At 38.7% G+C, this 22791-nt stretch overlaps 1 protein-coding gene across 3 annotated transcripts in view; it reads right to left on the bottom strand.

Annotated features, from left to right (window-relative positions):
- The window catches only part of fam124a (family with sequence similarity 124 member A), a 40329-nt gene extending 19212 nt beyond the window's left edge, over positions 1–21117 (bottom strand). Inside the window, exons 1-2 of one of the 3 annotated variants that reach the window (XM_011489266.4) lie at positions 20773–21117; positions 12424–12455 (exon numbers count right to left, since the gene is read on the bottom strand). In XM_011489266.4, the coding sequence (XP_011487568.1) occupies positions 12424–12455; positions 20773–20828 (88 nt within the window). In that variant the 5' untranslated portion in view covers positions 20829–21117. The remainder of the gene's footprint in view (positions 1–12423; positions 12456–20772) is intronic. The other 2 variants (XM_011489265.4, XM_078939725.1) reach the window with 2 other exon arrangements.
- Positions 21118–22791: the final 1674 nt, after the last annotated feature.

Genomic DNA, 22791 nt, shown 5'->3' with positions numbered 1-22791 from the left:
CATGATGAAACTAAATTAGAGATTAAATCACCCAAATCGTGAGGAGAGAATGAAGGAGGCCTGTGTGTAGAGCTCTGGAGGAGTGTGTCCCTAAGCTCTTAATCCGCTTGTGTGCTGAAGCTAGAACTGATGTTCTTCCTCCACTTCGTCTGGTGCATGCCTGCGCATAACTATCATCAACACCGCCACTATAAAATGTTCTCATTTATAGTCGAGCCTGCCTTCAATAATTCTCTCAGAATTTAAACCTTCGCTTTTTGTTTCAGTGCTAACCAGCAACACATGCTTTCAGCCATCCCCGCAGATGGGGACGTGAGATAAAACAACACGCCTTCCAGTGGCCCCTCCACATCTGAGAGTGATTAGGAGTGAAAACTCAGCCTCGTCTCGTTTGTGTGTCTCCTTGTGTGTGTGTGTGTGTGTGTGTGTGTGTGTGCGTGCAGAAATATTGAAGTCACAGCTTTAGCTAGCTTGGCTCACAGTCAGCTGAAGGGGGAAATTCAAGATGGGGGCCCCCCTTTTTTATTCCGTCTGGTTAAAAAGAACATAAAAGGATGCAAGGCTGTACACTCATACATCACTTTGACGGACCCATACCACAAATACTACAATGCTACATTTTTTATTGTAATATAAAGTACGGTAACAGGCGTAATCCTAACACTCTCTTTCAGTCACACATCTCGGATTCCAACAAATTGCCTTTTTCAAGCCACCAGTAAACTCTAAGTAGGACAAAATGCTTAAACAATAAAGATCTGTTCACACTAAATTAAACTGATGTAAAAGGCTAAAACTTTACAGAAAATCTCAAAAAAGTAACGCATGCATGTAAAAGTGTGTGCTAACAACTCCCATCCATATGGTTTTCCTCATCCTTCATTGTGCACCACGGCCTACAACAGTTGGGGGGCCTTTAAAAAGAGAGCAGGAAGTGCTTTTTCCCTCATTTTTTCACAGAATGTTATGGTTTGTCATTGGGGATGCTCACAGGGGTGCTGTTCCTGCATCTTTATCACTATTCTTCATGGTTGTGGTGAGTGGTATGGACATCATGCAAGCCTGGTGATGTTCTGTTCGGTTCCTGCTGCCAAAAATCAGCCCAAATGAGAAACGTAAAAAACACACAAGTGATCCTGTGGTCAAGGTTAACGACACTGATCACTGCATGTCGGTTCTATGCCTTAGGACTCTTTATAAAGAGAGGCAAAAGAGTTTCAGGGAGTTTGGGGCATTTTTTCCATTTTGTTCAGTTTTGTTGATTTTATTTTGGTTGTTTTAAGTCAGTTCAGTTTGTTGTATTATGTTCTAATTTATGTTTTCTTGTCTTTCTTTATTTTTTCTTAAAGTAAGTACACAGCAGCCTTGGCACGCGCATTTTAACCGCCAACGTAAATGTATAAACTTATAGACAAGTTTTGGGCTTCTGCGTTAAAAATTCTTGTGTTCTACAGGTTTCTACAACCATTTTACGGGCTCTTCTTCCAAAACACGTGCCCAGTGAACGTGTGTTACGAGTTAAACCAGGTCGAAGTTGGATTTGGTAGTTACATATGGGTGGCGTCCCTTTTAATTCGCGGAAGTGCCAACCGCTAGAAAATTGATCACAGAGGGGGAATAGGTGCAGTTTGTCCCCGAATGGAATTCTATGACACCAAGTCTTTCATATATCATAATAGAGCGGTGAAAGAAAAAGCCTGGAGAAAGATCCGCAAGATTTGCGCCACTTTGACACCGCTTCATGCTAGTCAACAGTTGAAAAAGAATAAGAGCCCCTTCCTGCTTGTCCAGTATGACCACCATGTTCTAAACACGCATACAAGAGCGTCCGTCAAATACCGGTGTGTACATAGCTTTAAATTGCATCTTGCAAACCAAATATGCAGTGGATGCATGGTGGCCTTTTTATCAGGCTGCGGTGTGTTTACTCTGACAATGACAGCTACCTCCATTCACAATCAAACCTGGCTCAAGTTTGCAAATAGCACAGCTGTTTCAGTTTCAGGTATTTAGCCCACTTGGTGTATATCAGAGCATGGTTTCATGTAGTGATGGGCAGACAAAGCTCCATCAAGCCTTTTATGCAATTGGTTCATTCCAGCCGAAGGCCTTTGAAGCTTTATTTGTTCTAGTAGAACATCAAAAATATCAGTTGGGATGAATTTAAAGTGTGTGGCACTTCAAATTTATCCATGCAAGTCAAGCACACTGGCAGTATGGAAAATGATCAATTACAGTGAAGTGAGGGTGGTTAGAGTATGGACAACGATTATGCTTTTGTAAAGTTGAGGTATGGCCAGTGATTGTTGTTTTGGGTGATGTATCAGTGGTTAAAAAAAACAGTTTAAATTTCCAAACTCTCTCCAAACTATCAGAACCTGTCTAGTAGACTCAACACAACACGCTTTTGTATTTTTGAGAGCAACACGAACGGGGCTCAAAAATAAAGAGAATTCCCAACTTCCTTTCCCAGAGAGAAATATACAAAGGGCTCTGTATGCATGTGTCGCCAAGCCTGAAGGTTCACAGAAGATAAAACCAGCCTCACTGAAACATGGAGCCACTGTTTGGGACTTACAAATGCTGTTACGGACGGGGTGGGGGGCTAGATTAGATAAATTACGACAGACTGTTGTGGGCAACAGAAAAGGAGGCCGAATCAGAAAACCAAAGTTAACTTGTTCAGTCTCATGAATGCCATGTGACCTTTACTTTGCATTAATTACTTGGGAGACAATGCTGAAAACCAAAAAAACCAACAAGCACTTGTTCTTCAGCAATTTCTGTCATGATAATAACTTCAAGTAAAGCCATAGCACAATTTCGAAGTGGAAGATCTACCGCGCTTCCGGGTAAGCTGGGTTCTTACGTCACTCACTCTGCATGCCACATATCAATTAAGCCTTCACTCTAAACCAATAGTTAATTTTTCTTCTCAGCCATTCACAATCATACTTTTGCTTTAAAATTCATATACGTTTATCTCTCTACATCAGGGCTGCCCAATCCTGGTCCGCAAGATTTATCATCTCACCTGTTTTCCAGGGCTCTTTGCACTGTTTTCTGCTGATAAGCTGATTAAGATGTCTCTTCTTTCTGATCGACTCAACACACCTGATCTAGCTAATCAGCAGCAAGAAGTGTAGGGAGAGCTGGGAAACAGGCAGTGTGGTAGATCTCAAGGACCAGGATTGGGCCGCCCTTCTCTACATTCTAGAAGGTTTTGCCGGCCCTCCTCCTCCCCCATACTTTGCCAACCAATGCTTTATCACAGACTGGCCTCAACCGCCATCATTTTCTGGCTTTTGGGGTTTATTCATCTATGGGCCGAGCTTATCCCACCAGCATGCAGCAGGTCATCGGCCCAGAGCCTAACTACCAAATACTGTGGATTTATTTCATGGACATCTGTTGCAACGTAATGACACTCTTCTTTATTTGCATTCTTAAGATCTTTCCTGATTCAAATGGTTCATTCATTCATCTTCTTCCCATTTATGCCTTTTGGGGTAACGAAGTGGCCAGAGCTTATCATGGTCACTTGTGAGCGAAGGCAGGGGACATCCTGGACAGGTCACAGGGTCACATTTAATTCACATCTATGAACAATTTAGAGTAACCTGGTTCAGGTCCCCCAGTGAGTACTTGAACCGGGGGCCTTCTTGCTGTGAGGCAAAAGCACTTACCACTGCGCCACTGTGCAGTTGATTTTTTAGTTATGTTTAATTTAAGAATCATGTTGAACACCATGGAAAACCTTTTTTTTTTCCATTTACTAAAATCCCCTAAAGTTAACAATACTAAACAATGTAATTCTAAAATTCTTGCCGAATTTTATTGCGTGATGCGCATGCGTCAGATGAACGGAAAGCTTGTTAGCACAAATGTCTTTCTTTAAATAGACTGTGTTAACTAAATTTTATTAAACGTTGCTTAACGTGTTGTTTAACGTTTTTAAATATTACCCAAATTGTTATTTAAATGTGATGTAACTCTCTTGTTTTTTTGTTTTTTTTTAACTGAAAGTGAATTAATTTAATATTTTCAACATAAATACTTTACATAAAAAATCTGCTACAGCTCTTCTTCATTTCTTTGAGTGCATGATGGCTGACAGACAGAACCGCCTCAGAGACAGCAGAAGTGATTTTGGCCTCAGTGTTCCACTGTCACTGCAGCAGAAACACATTTGGTACCACTTTCATGCCAGCTGCCTTCCATCGCAGCCTGAGCTGCACAGAAAAGCATCTCCATCTTAAAGGGAGAGTTCAGCTATTGCAGGTGTTCTTTGATCAGTCAGGTCAGGTGCTTCACAGAGTGACTCTGTTGAAAGAGCCACTGCTCACGTCACTGTAAGTGATCTCTTTTGTAAGTGGGGACTGGTGTGGCTTTTACACAGGCAAGTGCGTCACCTTTTTAAGACTCAGAACCAAATATCTATTGTTAAAAGATAAGAGCTTAAGTTTAAAACTCATTACACAAAAATTAAAATAAAATAATAGAGGATAAACTTGTGAAGTAAATACTAATGCTGTAACTGATATTTTAAAAACGCACCTCATCATTTAGAAATCTTATTCAGAACCTTTTATATAAATTTAAAACATCCAGTTTCTAGTCATGGAGGCTACTCACTAGACAAATTGAAGCAAACTTTGTATATGCATGATTTTTTTTTACTCATTCTCTCTCAGCACATGACTTTGTTGCTTAACTTTCTACCAATGAGAAAATAGTTTTAAGTGGTCTTATTGAAAATGCGTCTTTTATGTTTCACTGTCTAGTATAGAAAAGGGATGAATTGGTTTAAGTTGTGGTTTTATGCAGAGTCATTTTTGGAAAATTCAAACATGAAGGTCAAAGGCATTGAATATATAAAGGAACCGGACCGAGTTAGTGTGACGTCATCCATTGTATATGGTTTACTTCCAGCTTCAACCAAATAAAGTCAATTCAGTCGCCATTTTTTGCAATACAGACGTCACAGCATTAGAGGCAGATGACATCAGTAGGCATTGATTAGTCTGAGCCGGTCTGAGTCAACGTTTCTAAGGCAACCACTGTCACCAATCAGGAGTGAGCTTGTTGGAGATCCACATTAAAATGTCAACATGGGCGCCAGTGGGCCCCACAAACTTTTTTGGAGGCATCAGATTGGTCAGTTAATAGCTTGAATGGCTTGCACTACAGAAAAATAATATTTAAAAAAAAGATTTTTAGAATACAATAGAACAAATAGATGTAAAATTTCTCTATAAAAGTCGATGGGATTTCGGCTTCTTGGAATCAGTGGGTATTTCCTGTTTGGATTGTGATCCCCAGTCCAGTTCTCATATACAGTTGATGGTCATATGTGTCAAACTACAGGCCTCAAGGGACGGTGTCAAGCATGTTGGCAAAAAACACCTGATTCAGGTATTCAGCAGCAGATAGGACAGGGTTTCTGAAAAAAAACTAGCAGAATGGAGGTCTGGAGCCTCAACAGATATTTAAATCATAGCTCTGGAAAGTCGTGTTCTGGCACATTTAGAGATCACACCAGAGTGGCACCTCTGAATCCACTGAACCGTGAACAGCTTTAACATGTCACACTTAACCGTGCCTGAGGAGATAATGAAGTTTTTACACCAGCCTAACAAACAAACAAACAAACAAAAGCACGGATTACATGGTTTGAGTGGGCCTTACAAAGGAAGCAAGTTCAAAAACAAGAGCAATGGCAGCTTAAGCACCATTTTACCACCACAACCTTGTCCACCTTGTTAAGTTATGATCTAACGTTCTCATTGCTAGAAACAACTGTTTGGAGCAGCATGTCGCTTTATAGAAATCAAACCCCGCTTCTCTATTCACTGTTAGATGAGATTAGCCTGGATTAGCCTGGATTCTGATAGAATCCTACATGCCAGACCACTTTAAGAGAAGTTTGGAGGAAGAAGAATGATGGTATGGACCTCAGGTTTGGTTATATTCTGAAATACACAGTTTTACACACATGGAAAAGGACCCATTTTTTTTCGAGCATGACTGAGCCCTGCTGCTGAAAACCCCGCTCGTCATGGCACGGCTGGGTGAGTTTGCGGTAGAACACTGGCAAAAACCTTGACATCAACCCCTCTTAACACCTTTGTGGTTAACTGGTTTGAACATTACTAACAAGACCATCTCACTGAACATCCGCGGCTGAAAAGATATAAGCAGAGAAACACCTGCGATCTATAATAATGAGCAGAAAATAAGGTACCATATATTTATTTACTACTAGAACTTGACATAGTTCCCCTAAAAATATTTCATTATGACCACAGCACTGGAACTACAACTGTTCAGTTCATAAAACTGCTTTTACAGGCTGGATTTGGCTTCAAGTTTAAACTAGGAACATTTCCAGGAACAGTAGGAAAAATCTTTGATCAAAAAGTTCAGTAAATGGTTGAAATGACTGTGTGTTAAGTGGTCCAGATGATGCAAGACGACAATAACTTGTGGAAAGAATGAGTTGTTATTGACCTACTTTGAGTAAGAAATAAGAAAAGCAAAGTTTTTTAGGTTTTAGTAGCCAAATTTTGAATTGAGAAAAAAAATCTCTGATCATTTAGATATTAAACTGATGTTTTATTTTCGTTATTTTTTTTAATGTAATGTTAATTGTTGTTTTTTTATGTGACATCAAAGTGATTGTTTTGGCTAACAGCTGCAATTTTAAAGCAATCCTCTATCCAAAATCATTAACTCCACACCAGTTTCCACTTGTACACATTTACAGAACATTCATCTCTAAAAGAAAAAAAGGTCTATAATGCATATTTTGATTCCACTGTCCTTTTTTCATTAGAATATTTATGTGTCCCTGTTTTTACAGTTCTGCATCCATCCATCCTTCCATCCATCTTATTCTGCTCATCTGGAACCGGGTCGCAGGGGCAGCAGTCTAAGCAAAGATGCCCAGACTTCCCTCTCCCCAGCCACTTCCTCCAGGTCCTTCAGATGCAACCTGACTATGAAAATGTATCAGAAGATTCAGTTCTGAAGGGGAATCAATTATCTAAATCAATAATTCGATTTATGGTGAAAAACTGTATGTCATTGCCGTTTACTTTATATGAGAACTGGACTGAATGACCCCTTCTTGATGTTTTTCTATGTAGTGTAAATTATTCAAGTTATAAACTCACCAGTCAGATGTGTTGGTTCCCACTGGCCCCAACATTCAAGATGTTTGACAGATTTCATGTACCCCACTTTCTAGTGGTAGGGGTGTGAGCTACCAACAAGCTCACTCCTAAATAAATACATTTTACTTTATTTATCCCACAATGGGGAAATTATTCTCCACATTTGACCCATCCCCTGGGGGAGCGGTAAGCTGCAGACGAGCCTCGCTCGGGAGACGACAGCTGGCAGGGGAGAGCAGGGATCGAACCGCCAACGCTTTGTGTACTGGACGACCTGCTCTACCGCCTGAGCCACTTGCCGCTGAATGCAGGGAAACGGTGAGAGTGGTTGCCATAGAAACATTGACTCAGACCGACTTTGACCAATTGCTGCTTACTGACACCATCTGGCTCCAACATGGCAGCTTCTCTATTGCAAAAACATGTCTTCATTTCGATGGAACCGGAAGCAAGTCGCTGACCATCTTCTACTGTGTCTGTCCTGACCACATCCATCACGGTCTGGTTTGGATCAGGAACAGACTGAACGGTATCATCAAATCTGCTGAGAGGATTATTGGTTCCAGCCTTCCCTCCATTCAGGACCTGCACCGGCCCAGGGTCAGAAAGCGGGCTGTCAGAATCGCAAAAGACCCCTCTCATCAATACCGTTTCAGCCTTCTCCCGTCAGGGCGGCGTTGTAGGACAATGTGCACCAAAACCACTCGCCATAAAGTCAGCTTCTTCCCCTGAGCCGTCACTCTGATGAACTCCTGACCACTCACAGAGGACGGAGCACAAAAATAAGAACTGTCACACCGGAACTACTGTTGCAATTTTGTTTAGTTATGTTTATTTATCCTTATATCTATCTTTATATTATTAGCATTTTTTTTTATCCTTTTTTCTCTTTACCTGTTTACACGTTCTCATACCTTGCTTGGTTTGCACGAGAGCACAAGACAATGAAGCCAAATTCCTTGTATATGCACTGTAGTTGGCCAATAAAGCTGATTCTGATTTTCTATCAATGACGTCACATTCATTGGCGCCACATCTGAACTTCCTGTTGCTTTCAAAACCCCCATCCATCAAAAACAAAAAAAACCTTGGTCTGTTGTTAACATTTGATAGTCCCTGCTTTGCATGGACTGCTTTTTCTAAAGTGGGAAGTAGTATATCAGTTAAAAAAAAAAACATTGCTGCCGTTTTTCATTTGTAATGTGCAAAGAAGAAACTGGCCCCCTGATGTAACCCCCTTCTACTGTGTTCAATTCAATTCAATTCAATTTTATTTGTATGTTCAGTGTGTGCTGATGTAAAACTACAAAACATCAAATGTTGTGTGCATGCCAGGAAATATGCAATGAAATCTCCCCAGGTTTCTTCAATGTTACATTAACTGATAGCTGTTGTAATTGCTTAAAGGCGATCCAGCTACAGTCTACATGTCACTTGAAAAGTGGATAACTTAAGAAATCTGATAGTGATGGGTTATTTGGCATGTAAACCGGCTCAATATCTGAAGGTGGATCAATTTTTTAGGAGGAATTTATCCTTAAACCAAAGCCTCTTTACATCCAAATGAACATCAAAATATGTCACACAACCAAAATAGCATATACTTGTATGCCGCTTTTCTACCTTCCTTGAAGGCCCAAAGCGCTTCACAGTCCCAGACCCATTCACACACTGATGGCGGCTCCACTGGTGCCAAGCTATAACCACCAGAGGCAAGGTGGGGTTTAGTGTTATGCCAAGGACATTTCGCCACACAGGCAGGGAAAGTAGGAATCAAACCTAAAATTTTCAAATTAGAAATCAACCCCTGCATCACGGATTCCCCAATGGCATAAGAATGGCACTTAAAACTGTTACTTTTACTACCTAAACTTCCATTTATCCATTTGCTGAATGCACTTCATTCCATTGTGGGGTCACAGCGATGCTGGAACGTTATCCCAGCTATTGAAGGGGCAAAGCCACACTGAGACAACCTACATTTACATCTAAGGGACTATTTAGAATCACCAATTCACCTCAATTTGAACACGATTAGCTAACTAAAGAAACTGTTGGAAAAATGTAATGTCCATCCATCCATCTTCTGAACCCACTTAATCCATGACTAAATCACAGGGTTGCTGGAGCCTATCCCAGCTACTGATGGGAGAAGGTGGAGTACACCCTGGACAGTTCACCAGTCTGTCGCAGGGCCAAAAATGTAATGTCAAAATGGTAAAACAAGAGAAAAACTTAAACAGTATACCTATTCTGATTTTAGAAAAACATTTACCTGAAAACTTCTTTATTTTTTATTTTGTTTGATGATTAGCAAATTTTCTTAACTGACATGTTGAGTCATATGTTTATTCTGTTTGTCTTTCATTGTTTCCTCTTAATTCTAGCGCTAAATATTATTTAGTATGGATATGAACCTTACTGTGACATAAAAATATCACAAAAAATAAAATATTCTACTGGAAACACTGAATGCATAAAATGTTTTACCAATGACCAGCAGCTACACAGCAAACCCCAAAGGTCCCCAATACTCCAGGGTCTGTGTGGCCTTAGGGCTCTAGAAATTCTCTTTGTTTGTATCACTTTGGAGTTTTTCTGTAACTTTTCAAAAAAAGCATCCTTTTATTAAAGAAAATTTTTTTAATATTGTTTTTAAAAAAAACAGCCAGCTTTTTATTGCAAGTTTTTTAGAATATAGATGTTATGTTTATGAGCTGATGGTGACATGGTGGTACTTTTTATCTCCTTTTTATGAAGAAGTATCTTTAGCTGAAGAACACGTGAACACTCAAAGGAATTAGATCTAGCTTAACCGTGATGGAAAGAGGAACTATTCTTGGATCATCCACTCCTGAAATTCCAAAATTAGTGGAACTGCAAACAAACAAAAAAATAGAATAGACTAAAAAAAAATTTAATCCATAAATAGATCCGGTAAAATTCCAACACTTTTACTTTGAAGGATCCACAGCAGAGAGCAGAATTCATACGACGGGTGTTACTGGTTTTACATGGCATCCCTGTGTCTCCACTTGGCTTACGTTTGGTCTGGGATGGGGTCAAAAAGTCACTAGTTAGGACCACTTGTACAAATATCCAAATGTTGTCTCCCAAAGCCAGACGTATTTCTTCGGAGACAGGCGAGTCTGATTTTGCATGCTCGTGTGCAGACTGACCACATTAGGTCAGAAAATCATGCAGAAACGCATAAACACACACAGCATGGGCACTGTGAGCAGCCACACACAGAGCTGCTGAGACAAATGGCCGTTTGTCACTATCACAACTTTAGTAAATCAGTTGTCGCAGTAGTTCATATATCTGTCTTTCCCCCTCGGCATACATTTCTGATTTTCACTCTATCAGTCTGTGAAAACACAGAACAAACTACATACCAAGTGTAAGACAATAAGCTGTAGACTTTAACTCACAGTTCAGTTCTGGCAACTAAACAAAGAGAAAGTCACTAAAACTCTTCTTTTTTTTTAATTTTAAGAAAGAAAGAATGACTACAAGTAAATGGATGCTTAAAAAGTAACATCCTTAAAATACTGAAAGACACCATGACCTCAGTATTTAAATAGTTTGATGGGTCCCACAGTCATAGGTATAGGAGTAAATAGATATCATTCAATTTAAATAAATATATGGCTAATACACTAGCAGTAATTCAAACCTTCACTCTTATTTTCCTGAATTGTAGTTTTACAGCAACATGAAACTAAGAAAACCGTTACAATTGAAGTTTTGCAGCAATGCAACAAAAGTATCACAAAACTTGACGATATGGTTCAAGTATCCAATAAGAATTGTACAAAACTGGAGCCCAAAAAGACAGAAGATGTTATCAGACTTTAAGATATTTTGTTTGTAATGTTCTTTAATCAGCTGCAAATTACCCCTTTTTCTGAAATATTGTTGTTTTGGCACCAGACAGTTATACAACAGACAATGCATCTTGACTTGACCAAAGCCCGAACCACTAGAAGTGTGATGATTGTCTTCACCCTAAATCTCAGAAAAAAAGCTTCTCTTTAACAGTTTGTGTTTATTTTATGAGGCTGCTTGATTACTACACATGTATTTAGAAAGCTGCAGTGTATTTATGAGAAACTGATCAAACTCCGGCATTTCCAGGCTGTCAGAGATCTCCGGGTTGGAATTTCTAAAAGGGGGATGATTCAAATTACTTTAACCCAACCACAACATGTATTGTTAATGAATTTACAAGCAGCCTTTCAGCAAATCTGTTTGACAGCGACAACAAAAAACCTTCTATTTAGTAAATCATGTGCATACATATTTTTAAAAAAGAAGTGAAGTATCTTGTTGTTTTATCTTTAAAGACCCAATCAAATGAAAATTGTGTTTTGATGTTGTGACATTTTTCTGATGAAGGAGGACTTATTTAAAGAAAACTATGCTCAAAATTGTGTTTCTGAGTATTTCTTTATTTAAAACTTTGAGAATTAGTAGCTTGAAGTGTTTTTAAGATTATGGCCCAAATTATTTAGTCAGGTTTTGTGTTTTATGACTAACTTCTTTTCTTGAAAAGCGTGTTCAGGTATAACCAGGACAACAGAAAAAAGGGAAAACTGACAACATGTCTGTGAATGTGCATCCTCTTCCTTCTAGCTGGTGGGTGTAGTGTGGGTGAGTATTTTCCTACGACCAGAGCATGTACACACAAAACATCTTAAATGTGAGGATCTGGCAAACCAAGCAGTAAAGAAAGAAATAATAACCAAAATAAGTTACAACTAAACAAACACATTTATGAGCAACTTGGTGTTGTTTTTTATCAAAAGTCTTTAAATTTGATTGTTTTTTGTTTTTTTGTCCGCCTGACCATGTCACAACTTTCACAGCAATACCAAAAATATAATAAAAACGACACCGGAAAAGCAAACAATATAACACATTGGCACAAATTTAGAAAAGAAAACACAGTGCAGACTAAAGTTCATTTTCATTTAAGGTACCGGTAAATATTTATTTCCACGTGGTTCCAAATAAAGCTAAAAGTTATTAATAATTCTTTTTAAATGGAATTGAATCAAGTTAATCAGTTTTCCAGCAATTTTTCCTGTGAACTGCAGGAAAACAGTTTTCCTGTCTGCATGTGACGTTGGATTTGTTTCTTTCAGTGTATTTGTGTTGTCAGTGTGTATTAAGGGTAGGTGTGTGTCTCTGTGTGTGTGTGATGCTCTATGCAAGCTCCACAAAGCAGATTAGTTTTACTTACTGCTTGTTGATGACAGGGGACTGTAATCAGACCTGCAGAGGATGACAGAAAACAGGGCGAAAGGGGCACATGAGGGGGCATTTGGACACGTGGGATGAGGGGAAGGAGGAGACAGAAGGAGGAGACAGAAGTTTATATTTCAGCATGAAGTCCACTTTACGTTAATCAGCACACAACATGCTCCTATTTCAAATGAAGCGCTGACATCTTGCTAAACAATAGGGAGAGCTCCAGCAGGAGAGGCCACAAAAATGCAGACAACAGTTTCTTCGTGAAAGTATGAAGTTAGGATTGCTTTTATTTCCCAACTGACTGTTTGTTTTATACATTTCTTTTCTACTTGTGGTAGTTTCAGAAGTTTGCCAGAAAAAGCAAGTGGGAAGAAAAAAAAAATCTTGCAAGTCGTTTGATAATTAATCCAGTTCTTTCTCAGTGACAAAGATAGTGACAAATCTTTAGATAGCAATTAGGATGTTCAGACTTTCTGGAGACTGTGATCCCACATGGAAGAATTTGGACATTTGAAATGTAATAACATCCTTCTGTCTTCGGAAGACTGCTATTTTTCCCGGTTAAAGCAATAAACCCGCAAAGAAGTCTCCTTTTTAATCCATCATCAAGATTTTTTTTTTTTCACTTTTCCCTCAGCAAATCCTTAATGAGGAAAATGTACTACATTTAGGTTTTTACTATTAAAAGTACAAGGCAAAAGTCTGCGTTAGACTTTACTATGTGGTGGCGTTCCTCTCATATTATTTACACAGTAAATTACAAGCAACTGTGTTTGAAAAAAAAGGTAACCACAGTTCATAATGGCTGTTTATTGTTGTTAATGGTTCACTGAACATATTTGGAATTTCTGTCATTTACAGATGGAAACCCCCAAATGTAACTGCAATTACGGCAAAAATAAACAATTTTTAAAGGGGTTTTGTGTTTTTTTCCTCGTGTTTTTCTTTAAACAGCAATGTTTTTCTAAACTCATAATAAATGAATAAAGAATCAACCCCCATGCTGTTGCGTGCGCACAGGCATGCTAACCAACAAAAACTGGTGAATAACTTTGCATTGGTGTGTTTGAATAAAATGTGGCCTGCATGGATTTCATTTTAAGCAGTCTGATTGCTTGTCATTGAAGAATGAAAGGCATGCGTATTTGAATGCAACATGAGCCCATGATTTTACTTGAAACTATTTAAGTAAGCCACACTTAGAATCTAAAATTCATACAAGTCAAGGCCATGTCTCAGACTACATGGCCTTGACTTGTGGTTTGCCCCAGGGATCGATCCTGGGACCCCTTCTGTTCAACCTCTACATGCTGCCACTAGGGCAGTTAATACGCATTAATAACATATCTTATCACAACTATGCAGATGATACTCAGATCTATGTGTCACTGACAACAGGTGAATATGGGCCGGTGGATTCACTCAGCCACTGCCTCCAACAGATCAGTGTGTGGATGCAGAACAACTTTCTCCAGCTAAACTCAAACAAGACCGAAGTTATTATTTTTGGCCCACAGAAACAAAGAGAAAGTGTCAGCAGCTACCTTCATTCTCTGTCTCTAAAACCCTCAAATCAAGTCAGAAATCTAGGGGTAATCATGGACTCTGACCTGAACTTTAACAGCCATATCAAATCAGTAACATCAGCGGCATTTTACCATCTGAAAAACATTGCCAAAATCAAAAACATAGTGTCAAAGCCAGACCTGAAGATACTTATTCATGCATTTGTCTCCAGTAGGTTAGACTACTGTAACGGCCTGCTCACTGGCCTGTCCAAACGAGCTGTAAAACAGCTTCAGTACATCCAGAATGCTGCTGCTCGAGTCCTGACCAGAACCAGGAAGTATGATCACATTAGTCCTGTGCTCAGGTCTCTGCACTGGCTCCCTGTACCTCAAAGAATAGACTTCAAAGCAGCTCTGCTTGTGTACAAGTCTCTCCATGGCCGAGCACCAAAGTACATCTCTGACATGTTAGTGCCATATGAACCATCTCGTACTCTGAGGACCTCAGGGACCGGCCTCCTGTTGATTCCCAGAGTCAGAACTAAACAAGGGGAATCAGCGTTTCAATATTCTGCAGCTAAAATCTGGAACAGCCTCCCTGAAGGCGTAAGACAGGCCTCTTCTGTGTTCATGTTCAAATCTAGACTTAAAACATTTCTGTTTAGCCCTGTATATGACTGAAAGGTCCTATCTGCACTTTTCTTTCCTTTCCTTCCTTTATTTTTAGATCAATTTTCAATTTTTTTTTCTTTTCTTTTAAAGTAAATTTTACGTTGATTATTTCTATGATGTATTGTGATTTTAATGCATTTTTCTGTTTTGTGAAGCACCTTGAATTACTTTGTGTACGAATTGTGCTATACAAATAAACTTGCCTTGCCTTGCCTTGCCTTACAGTCGGATGAAGGAAGCTTCACATTGTGAGTGTCTGTAGACTTGATAGCTATTGCTGTTAACTCGAAATGAGCAGTAGTAGGGTGCAGTCCTATGACTGAGTGTGAATCATGTGTAGAAATGGAAATATGGGTAGACTTTTTGGGCTGCACATAAACACATACTTATAAAGGAAGAAAATGTGCACACCTTTACAAATCTTACAGCGGTGTACACATTGGAAACATGAAGTGTAAATGGAAGTTTTAAAACCCTAAACCATGTATACATTGGGCGGATAATGTCTGACATTCTGCTAAATTGAAGCCTGAAATGCAGAGGTGCACATTGACTGAAGTATGAGCCAACCAAGTCAAAAAGCTCCAAAAAAACGGCAACTTGGGGGGACAAATTAAAAAATTTAAAATATATAAGACCTGTGAAAGCTGTACAAATTTGAGCTTTTATAAAACCAAAAAAACATATAAAAATGAACAAAGGAAAGAGTATTTTAACAGAAATACTGATTTAAGACTGAGGTTTAAGTCATAGTAGTTTTTTATTAATATTTACTTTTAGAATCATGTGTAGGCCATACACACAACAAAAGAGTAACTGTTACTCTGATGAAAATAGTGCTTTAATTGTGAGGTTGCAAGTACAATGGGCAGGCCACAAGCTCCTAGCTCAGCTCCATTCTGATGCATCCACTTGTACTAATTCCTTGTTCGACCTGGCACCTGGCTCAACACAGTACAGCTGAATAGCTCCAATATTTCTCGCCATTTTTGTTGACTGGGGTTGTGAGGGGCTGTAAGCTAGCAGGAGAGCGTGTAAACAAAGGGATAATGGGAAATGAAAGCAGGCTCACACCACACCAATAGTCCCACCTACAACTACGAGGCAAATTTCTAACAAACTCCTGCAGAAACAATGTCCTTTTTGGTTTTTAGCTAAAAACAGCAAAATTATAATTAAAAGAGATGAATGTTCTAGTACAGCGGTGATCATTCAAGTAGCATTTCTTTTTAATTAAAGGTTTATTTATCAAGTGCGGTTTATTACATGCAAACAGCTGGTTATGTTAGAGTTATCATCCCTTTATGGCAAAAAGTGGAAGGCATGCCATTAAATCTGCAGACATTCTCTTGTTTAAAAAGGTTTTACTATGCGGCATGTACTTGAATGCATAAATACAGTTTTACACAAGGCTCTATAATTCCACACATGAGGCTCCTGAAGTGTGGAGTTGATCAAAAATAGTTTGGCACCAAGACTGAGACAGAAAAAAAACATTTCCATGAGGAAGCAGGCACACCCTTTACAAAGCAAGCGCGCTAGAAATACAAATTATTGCTTATAGTAATCTTGTTAGGAAATTTTACAAAGCTGAGTTTATTTTTTTATCTGCCTATAATTAAAATAAATTGTAAATTCAGCTGACAAGATCATGGATTGTTTTTATTTCTAACTTTGCGATAAGCATTAAGTGGGGTCTCCCGGTTTCAATTTGTAGGAATAATCTGATCTTAATTAGTATTTGAACATATATGATTGTATTTTTTAAGCATTTTTATCCTTTTTTATTAGTACTGTGTTGCTTTGAGTGGGTAAAAACATCAGTGAAAAGACTAAAACAGAAGTAAATCTATTTATTTTATTCAATCCGATCTACAAACATCAGGGACGAAAAGAAATATTGCACGATAAAAAAAGAAGAGAAGTAGGGGAGTCAACATGAATTCTTTGGGTTATAATTACGCAATCCATCTGTGAAGCTCACCTCAGTGTTTTAAACAAACTCCACAGCCACAGATTACTGGTTTCAAAGGAGTCAGCTGACAGCTAAAGACCGCTGTCTCTTCATCCCTGTGACTCCACGTCTAAACTAATAGACCTCTGGAAGTCCAGGAAACGGAGGAGAGAGGAGAGCTGCTTCCTGCAGCAGGAGGTTATCAATCTATCCAAGAGGAATTTTCACTGCAGAGAGGAATGGTTAAGAGTGACAGAGGAGAAGAGGTCTAAGAGGTAACAGAGAAAGTTGTTGGGGTACTGTGGAGGGGAAAGCAGAGAGGCGTGGGGGGTTAAGAATTCCACATAACTGATTATAAACTACCGGAAGTTTCTACCAGAAGAACACATTGTAAAAGTCACGTTCTTGTCTACTCATGCATTGAAAAAAGATGACAAAATGATGAGAAAAACGTTCTTTTTGAGGTTTATGACTTGTCAGAGTGATGCTGGGAGTGGTAATGCGTGTAGTTGTAGGTCTCTTTGATGGCTCCCTTGGGTGCGAGTATTTGGCAGGGCTCCCCTAGCAGAGCGGGTTAACGTCTGGCCTGCCGTTCGAGGTCTGGGAGGCGCTGCCTTGATTCATCTCCATCCAAAGACAATAAACACAGAGTGAAGCTCAGACAGGCAGCAGTGCGGTCACACACACTTGCTTGACTGAGGAGTGACCTAAAGTTCGTCTGAATGGTTTATCTGACCTGAGGAGGGCTGAACAAATTCAAACGTCTACTGTTTGCTTGGGGTGGGGAGACAGGGAGGCAAGAGGAGGAGGAAGGGCGGAAGAAGAAAACAGAAAGATGAAGACGGTAAGAAATCAAGTTTGAAATAATAAATCGCTCTGCCTGTGGATGTTTCCAACGATGAATCATAAGTATGCTTTACGGCCCGTCACATCTACAGTTGTAGGCACTGGTTCTGCTCAGGGGAGGTCCACTGTCATGATTTAAATGGAAAGGCTGAGGTAAAATAATAACAAACAAAAGAAATACTTCTATATTTAAAAAAAAAACATGTTAGTGTCAAAAGCAGACAATCACTGACAGGCTATTTTGGTTTATACCAAGAATATTTCCAGATAAATTCCCCTGTAAAAATATGGTTTAATCCAACCTTAATCCATACCATTGACTCTATATGAGAACTAGACAGTGTGAGTGTGACATCATCCATAGAAAATGACTTGCTTCTGATTATTACAAAACAAAGTCAATTGAGTCACCATTTCTTTCTGACGTTCATGGACGTTGCCATGTTGGAACCAAAAATCGTCAGTAAACAGAGATTGGTCCAAGTCAGTCTGGGTCAAGGTTTCTATGGCAACCACTCTAATCCCAATTGAGCTCCGGAGAAGTTGTCAATCAAATGTTTCGATAGTTTGACGGATGACCACATATTTCATTGAGGTGTCCTGATTGGTCGGTTTACAACTTGAAGTACTTACACTTTAGACAAAATATTAAAAATAAGGATTAGCAAGAGAATATTAAAAAAGCTATCAGAGCAAGAATGTTTATTCTGACAAATGTAATAACTGATTAATAGATGTTTATTTCTCTAGAGAAGTCTGTGGGATTTTGGCTTCTTAGAACCAGCAGGTACTTCCTGTTTGGAATGCCAGGGGGGAAGAGTCACTCAGTCCCGTTCTCATATAAAGTCAACGATCTATACACACTTTGGGGTTTCTGGAGCCCATTCTGGAGAGGGCCATAAACAAAAAGTTATTCTGTCCAGTCTAGTTTCCCAGTAGTATCTTCAACACTCCAACCAACAAACATTTAGTCCCCTACTAGACTGTTCTCATATTGACTTTCCTTCCTCAATTTTGCTGTTATACAGCATTTATAGACAACAGCAGTCTTGCATAAAGCAAAACATTTTTGTCTAGACGTTCAGGGCGTCACATTTATGAAGACATATAGAGCACAACAAAGTTTGTCATGGACTTTCTCTTTCACCTGGCCCTTGGCCCTAAACTGGGGCTGTGAACCAGTCACTAGAGCGACTGTAGTTTAATGGATTGAGCTGCCTACCTACCAACAACTATCTGGGAGCCTGACTTTCTCCTTCACAATAAAAGCATCTGCTGATAGTGTTCCCTCAATTATTTGCAGAGCTTACGATCTCAAAATATTCTGCAGGAGGTGAAATCTGCAAAATAGGATATTATAGATGTTTTAAGGCTGTAAAACTCCTCACTACACACTTTATTCACTTTTCTCTCAAAGTTCAATTCCTTCATAGAAAAATAAGTCCAGTATTATAAAATAAAAACAAAGATCTGATCGCGATCAAAGAGGTAAATATGGCAGATACGGCACGGAGGAGATTCATTGACAAGGTCAACAGCAAATCAGGATGCAGAACACAATGCGCTGTTAATTAAAAAATTTTTTTTCCAAAATTGCCCTGACAAAAATCTACAAAACAGTGATACCGCAAAAGGTGAACCACAATGTCAGAGGGGACACTATTGCATTCTGGATAAAATGCAAAGAAAACTGCCTGCTATGAAAATGCTTACAAATGACATTTGGACTTCCAATGATTGTCATTTGAAAATGCCAAGTATGCATGAATTGTGGGTAAACAGCTGAATTTCCCAGAGAGAACAGCGTTCGTTGATGGTTCGGGAGGTGTGCAGATTAAAACAGAGAAAACTGGATGTTTGTATCTTCCATCCATCCATCCTTTTTGTTAACCTGCTTAATTCCTTTTGGGGTCACGGGGTTGCTGGAGCCTATCCCAGTCACTGTTAAGCAGACAGAATGGACCACCCTGGATGGGTTGCCAGTTTGTCGCAGGGCCTCACAAAAACACACACTCACATTAACACCTAGGGACAATTTAGAGTGACCAACTGATCTACGACGCATAGTTTTGGACAATGGGAAGAAGCCAGAATGGTTTGTGCTTTCCCTTTCACCTAGGAGATTCATGGGGGGATCTGTGCAACCCCTGCCTTCCAGAGACAAATGCTCCTGAGCAAGTTTTGAAGCTCAATTCCAGTTGTATCTCAAAATTACTATAGGGAAGTCTCCATCTCTCCCTTCTTCTGCTTTGTTAACCCTTAACGTCATTCTATCATTTTTTGCTACATTTTTTAAAAATATTTTATTCTTTAAAAGAAAACAGATATTTTTGTTGCAAAAAATAAAACTTATCTCCTAAATGATCACAATAAGTTGAGATGAAAAGGCTGGTGAATCTGCCTCAATGTTTTGGAAGTTATTTAACTGACGTTAGTCAAGTCAACGCATTCATAACTTTCTTGTAAAAGGATTTCTATTACGTCTGAAATAAAATACTTTCAAGTAATGAAATAGGGTGTAATAAATTATTCATTTTGATTATAAACATAATGTTTAAACTCTTATAATATATAAAAATAATAATGTAGAATAATGACATATATATAATACATAGAAATAACAAAATAACTGATATTCATCACAAAAAAAAAGTCTGCAACTGTGCTGACTTTTCTGCAAAAATGAAAGGACAGATTCACAGTAATGTCATTTAATGCTTGGGCTGGGTTAAAAAGAGATAGATCAAGTAAATTCAAACATGTGGGTTATTTGCATTTTTTATGCAAAAACAGTGTTTTCTATTTGTTTTTGATGCAAGAATTTCCGACTTCTTGCATTCAAGTAGCACCAATAAAACAGTTTGTCCAAACAAAATAAGCGTAAATGTAAAAAAAAAAGTATGTGTTTAATTGAATAGAATCAAATCATGCATTACATCTAGTCATGAATTTGTGAATTTGAATCGATTCAATCAGGAATGTCTTAGAGGTACCCACAGCCTTGATTAGTACAAAAATCTGCTTTTTTTCTGAAAAAATTCCAAGAAATATGAATCCATCCTTTACATCATAGACTTTACAGTAGCCTCTTGCACACACGCACCAACACACACAGTAGGTCCTTCACAGCAGGTTACACCACATCCAACAGAGAGAAACTGACGCTCATGTTTGTTCACTGCCTGCAATTCATGGAATAAAACTCATTTAACTCTTTGCTGCCACTTTATTTTTGACATTGCGTATTGGGTTCAAGTAATTTCCCTAATAGTTCCTATTTACCTTACAGTCCTGTTTAGAACAACAACAGTCAGAGAGAAGATCCATGGAGATCATGATCAGGACTCCTTAGACTCACCCTCCTGTTTCGGCTCCGGAGTCCACGCAGTCATCTTCTGCTGAGGTCTTCTCCATGTCAGGCTGTGGACTGCGCAGCCGCTCGCTGCATTGCCTCAAAGTCCGGAGGTGTCCAGCGGAGGAAAGCTTTCAGGGGCCGAAACTCCGCTAGAAGGAGGCGCGCAGTCTGAATCCAGTGCGCTCTGGCTGCATTACTGAGCTGCGGGGTTTAACGGGCTGCAGCAACAGGCGCCTGACGTGATGCTTTCAAGGACTGTTGAAAAATAGAAACTCGCTGCAAAATCAGTGTGATAATAATTTACATCTTATATTTTTGTTATTTTTTAATATGTATGTCTGGAAAACGCACTTTATTGATAAGTTGTTTTTTATTGTATTTTATTAATTTTGTTATTAAAAGACAGCCCACAACCAAAGCATTTCAAATGACCCAAAAGAGAGCTTAAAATGTCAAAAAATGTAACGCACAAGTATCCCTCCACAAACCCAATTATCAAAGTTGCAAAAAGGTACAGAATAATCAGACGAAAGTGCATTGAATGTAATAACATGAAACACTCATTAAAAAGACTTTACAAAATACCATTTACCGGTATGTTTATAATTAGCAAAGCTATGCAAAGAAATAACCTTTTCCTTTCTCTTAAAAAGCATTAAAAATAGGTTATACTGAATAAACCAACTTGACAGAGTTAGTAGTTGTGTTATCATGTTTTTTATTAAATCGATTGATATTGGCACTTTTGGCAAACATTTCCATGATGCCATACATTTTATCAAACTTTATGCACTTATTTTATTAATGATTTGCATCCTACTGGCTCACTTCTGGTACATTGTCATTATATTGAAGGAATTCTATATTTTCTCCCTAAATTCGTACATTGTTTCTTTTAATTACTTTGACCATCTTCTGTATTGATTTTCTTATTTTACAAGCAGCACCTGAAGGTAACATCTGCTTTTGTTCTGCTTTGGCGCCCCCAACAGGGAAAAACGACGAGATGCAGCGTCACATTTAAAAGAGGGAGGGAAACTGAAAAGTGTTGAAGGAGAAGAATAGGGTGGGAGGATGTGGGTCTTAAATGTCTTGTGCACACGGTCTTACGTGCAAAAATCGAATTATCCTTTCATGAATTATACCACTGCCAGCTCATTTTCCTTTGTAAATGTTCCTGTCATTTGGACAAAAGGAAACTTATGATGTAAGGGATAAACCTCCAGATGAAATTACGTCATATTAGCTCATATGAACTGCTGTCAACTTCAACAGCATGCAGTAATTAAACGTTTGTTCAGAATACTTTTAGATCCTACCAATTCCCTGCACACTAATGTAACCTGAAAAGTACAGCCTGGCTTTGTACTAAACAGAATGCGCTCCGTCACTCCTCAAGAGAAATTACAATTTTTTTTTTTTGCTCGACTCAGTCAGCTGGGGCGAAATTGCAACATATGACATATTTTTGAAGAATTGAAGAATGTGACATTTTTCCCAACATTCAATAATTATAGGTAGTTCAGATCAAGTTTATTAGCAGTTGTGGTTTTGCTGCCTTCGACTGTTTCAAGGCTGAAGGCAGGGAAAAGATTGTCTGGTTTAGGATAAAGAGAGCAATATAGTTTTCCCTTTGAAAGCACGTGATGCTTTATCAGTAGAGATATAATATACATCTATAAGAAAAGCACACCTAAACTGGGCAGCAGGAGATTTGCAGGCCCTTTACAAAGACTAGTGTTTCCAAAGCATCCAAAGGAACTTTCCGTACCATCACAATTATAATTCATTGATCAAAATCATGGCACTTATTTCTCTTGAATTGAATTGTTAACGGTTAAACTAGGATGATGTCAATGTTTGAGTTTTTCTACAAAGAAATAAGGCACTGAATAGCTGTTTTTCTAGAAATCTGTTTGAGGCTGTTGTCAGTGCAAAAGAAAAAGTCCAATTTTAACAAGTAAATTAGACAACAACTGTGCATTTACTAACATTTGTGTTAGTGATAGTGGCCTTATACAT

Source organism: Oryzias latipes, chromosome 21 (genome assembly GCF_053564925.1).
Source record: "Oryzias latipes strain Hd-rR chromosome 21, Olatipes_Hd-rR_3.1".
Lineage (NCBI taxonomy): Eukaryota > Metazoa > Chordata > Actinopteri > Beloniformes > Adrianichthyidae > Oryzias > Oryzias latipes.
This window is presented reverse-complemented; position numbering and strand designations above follow the sequence as displayed.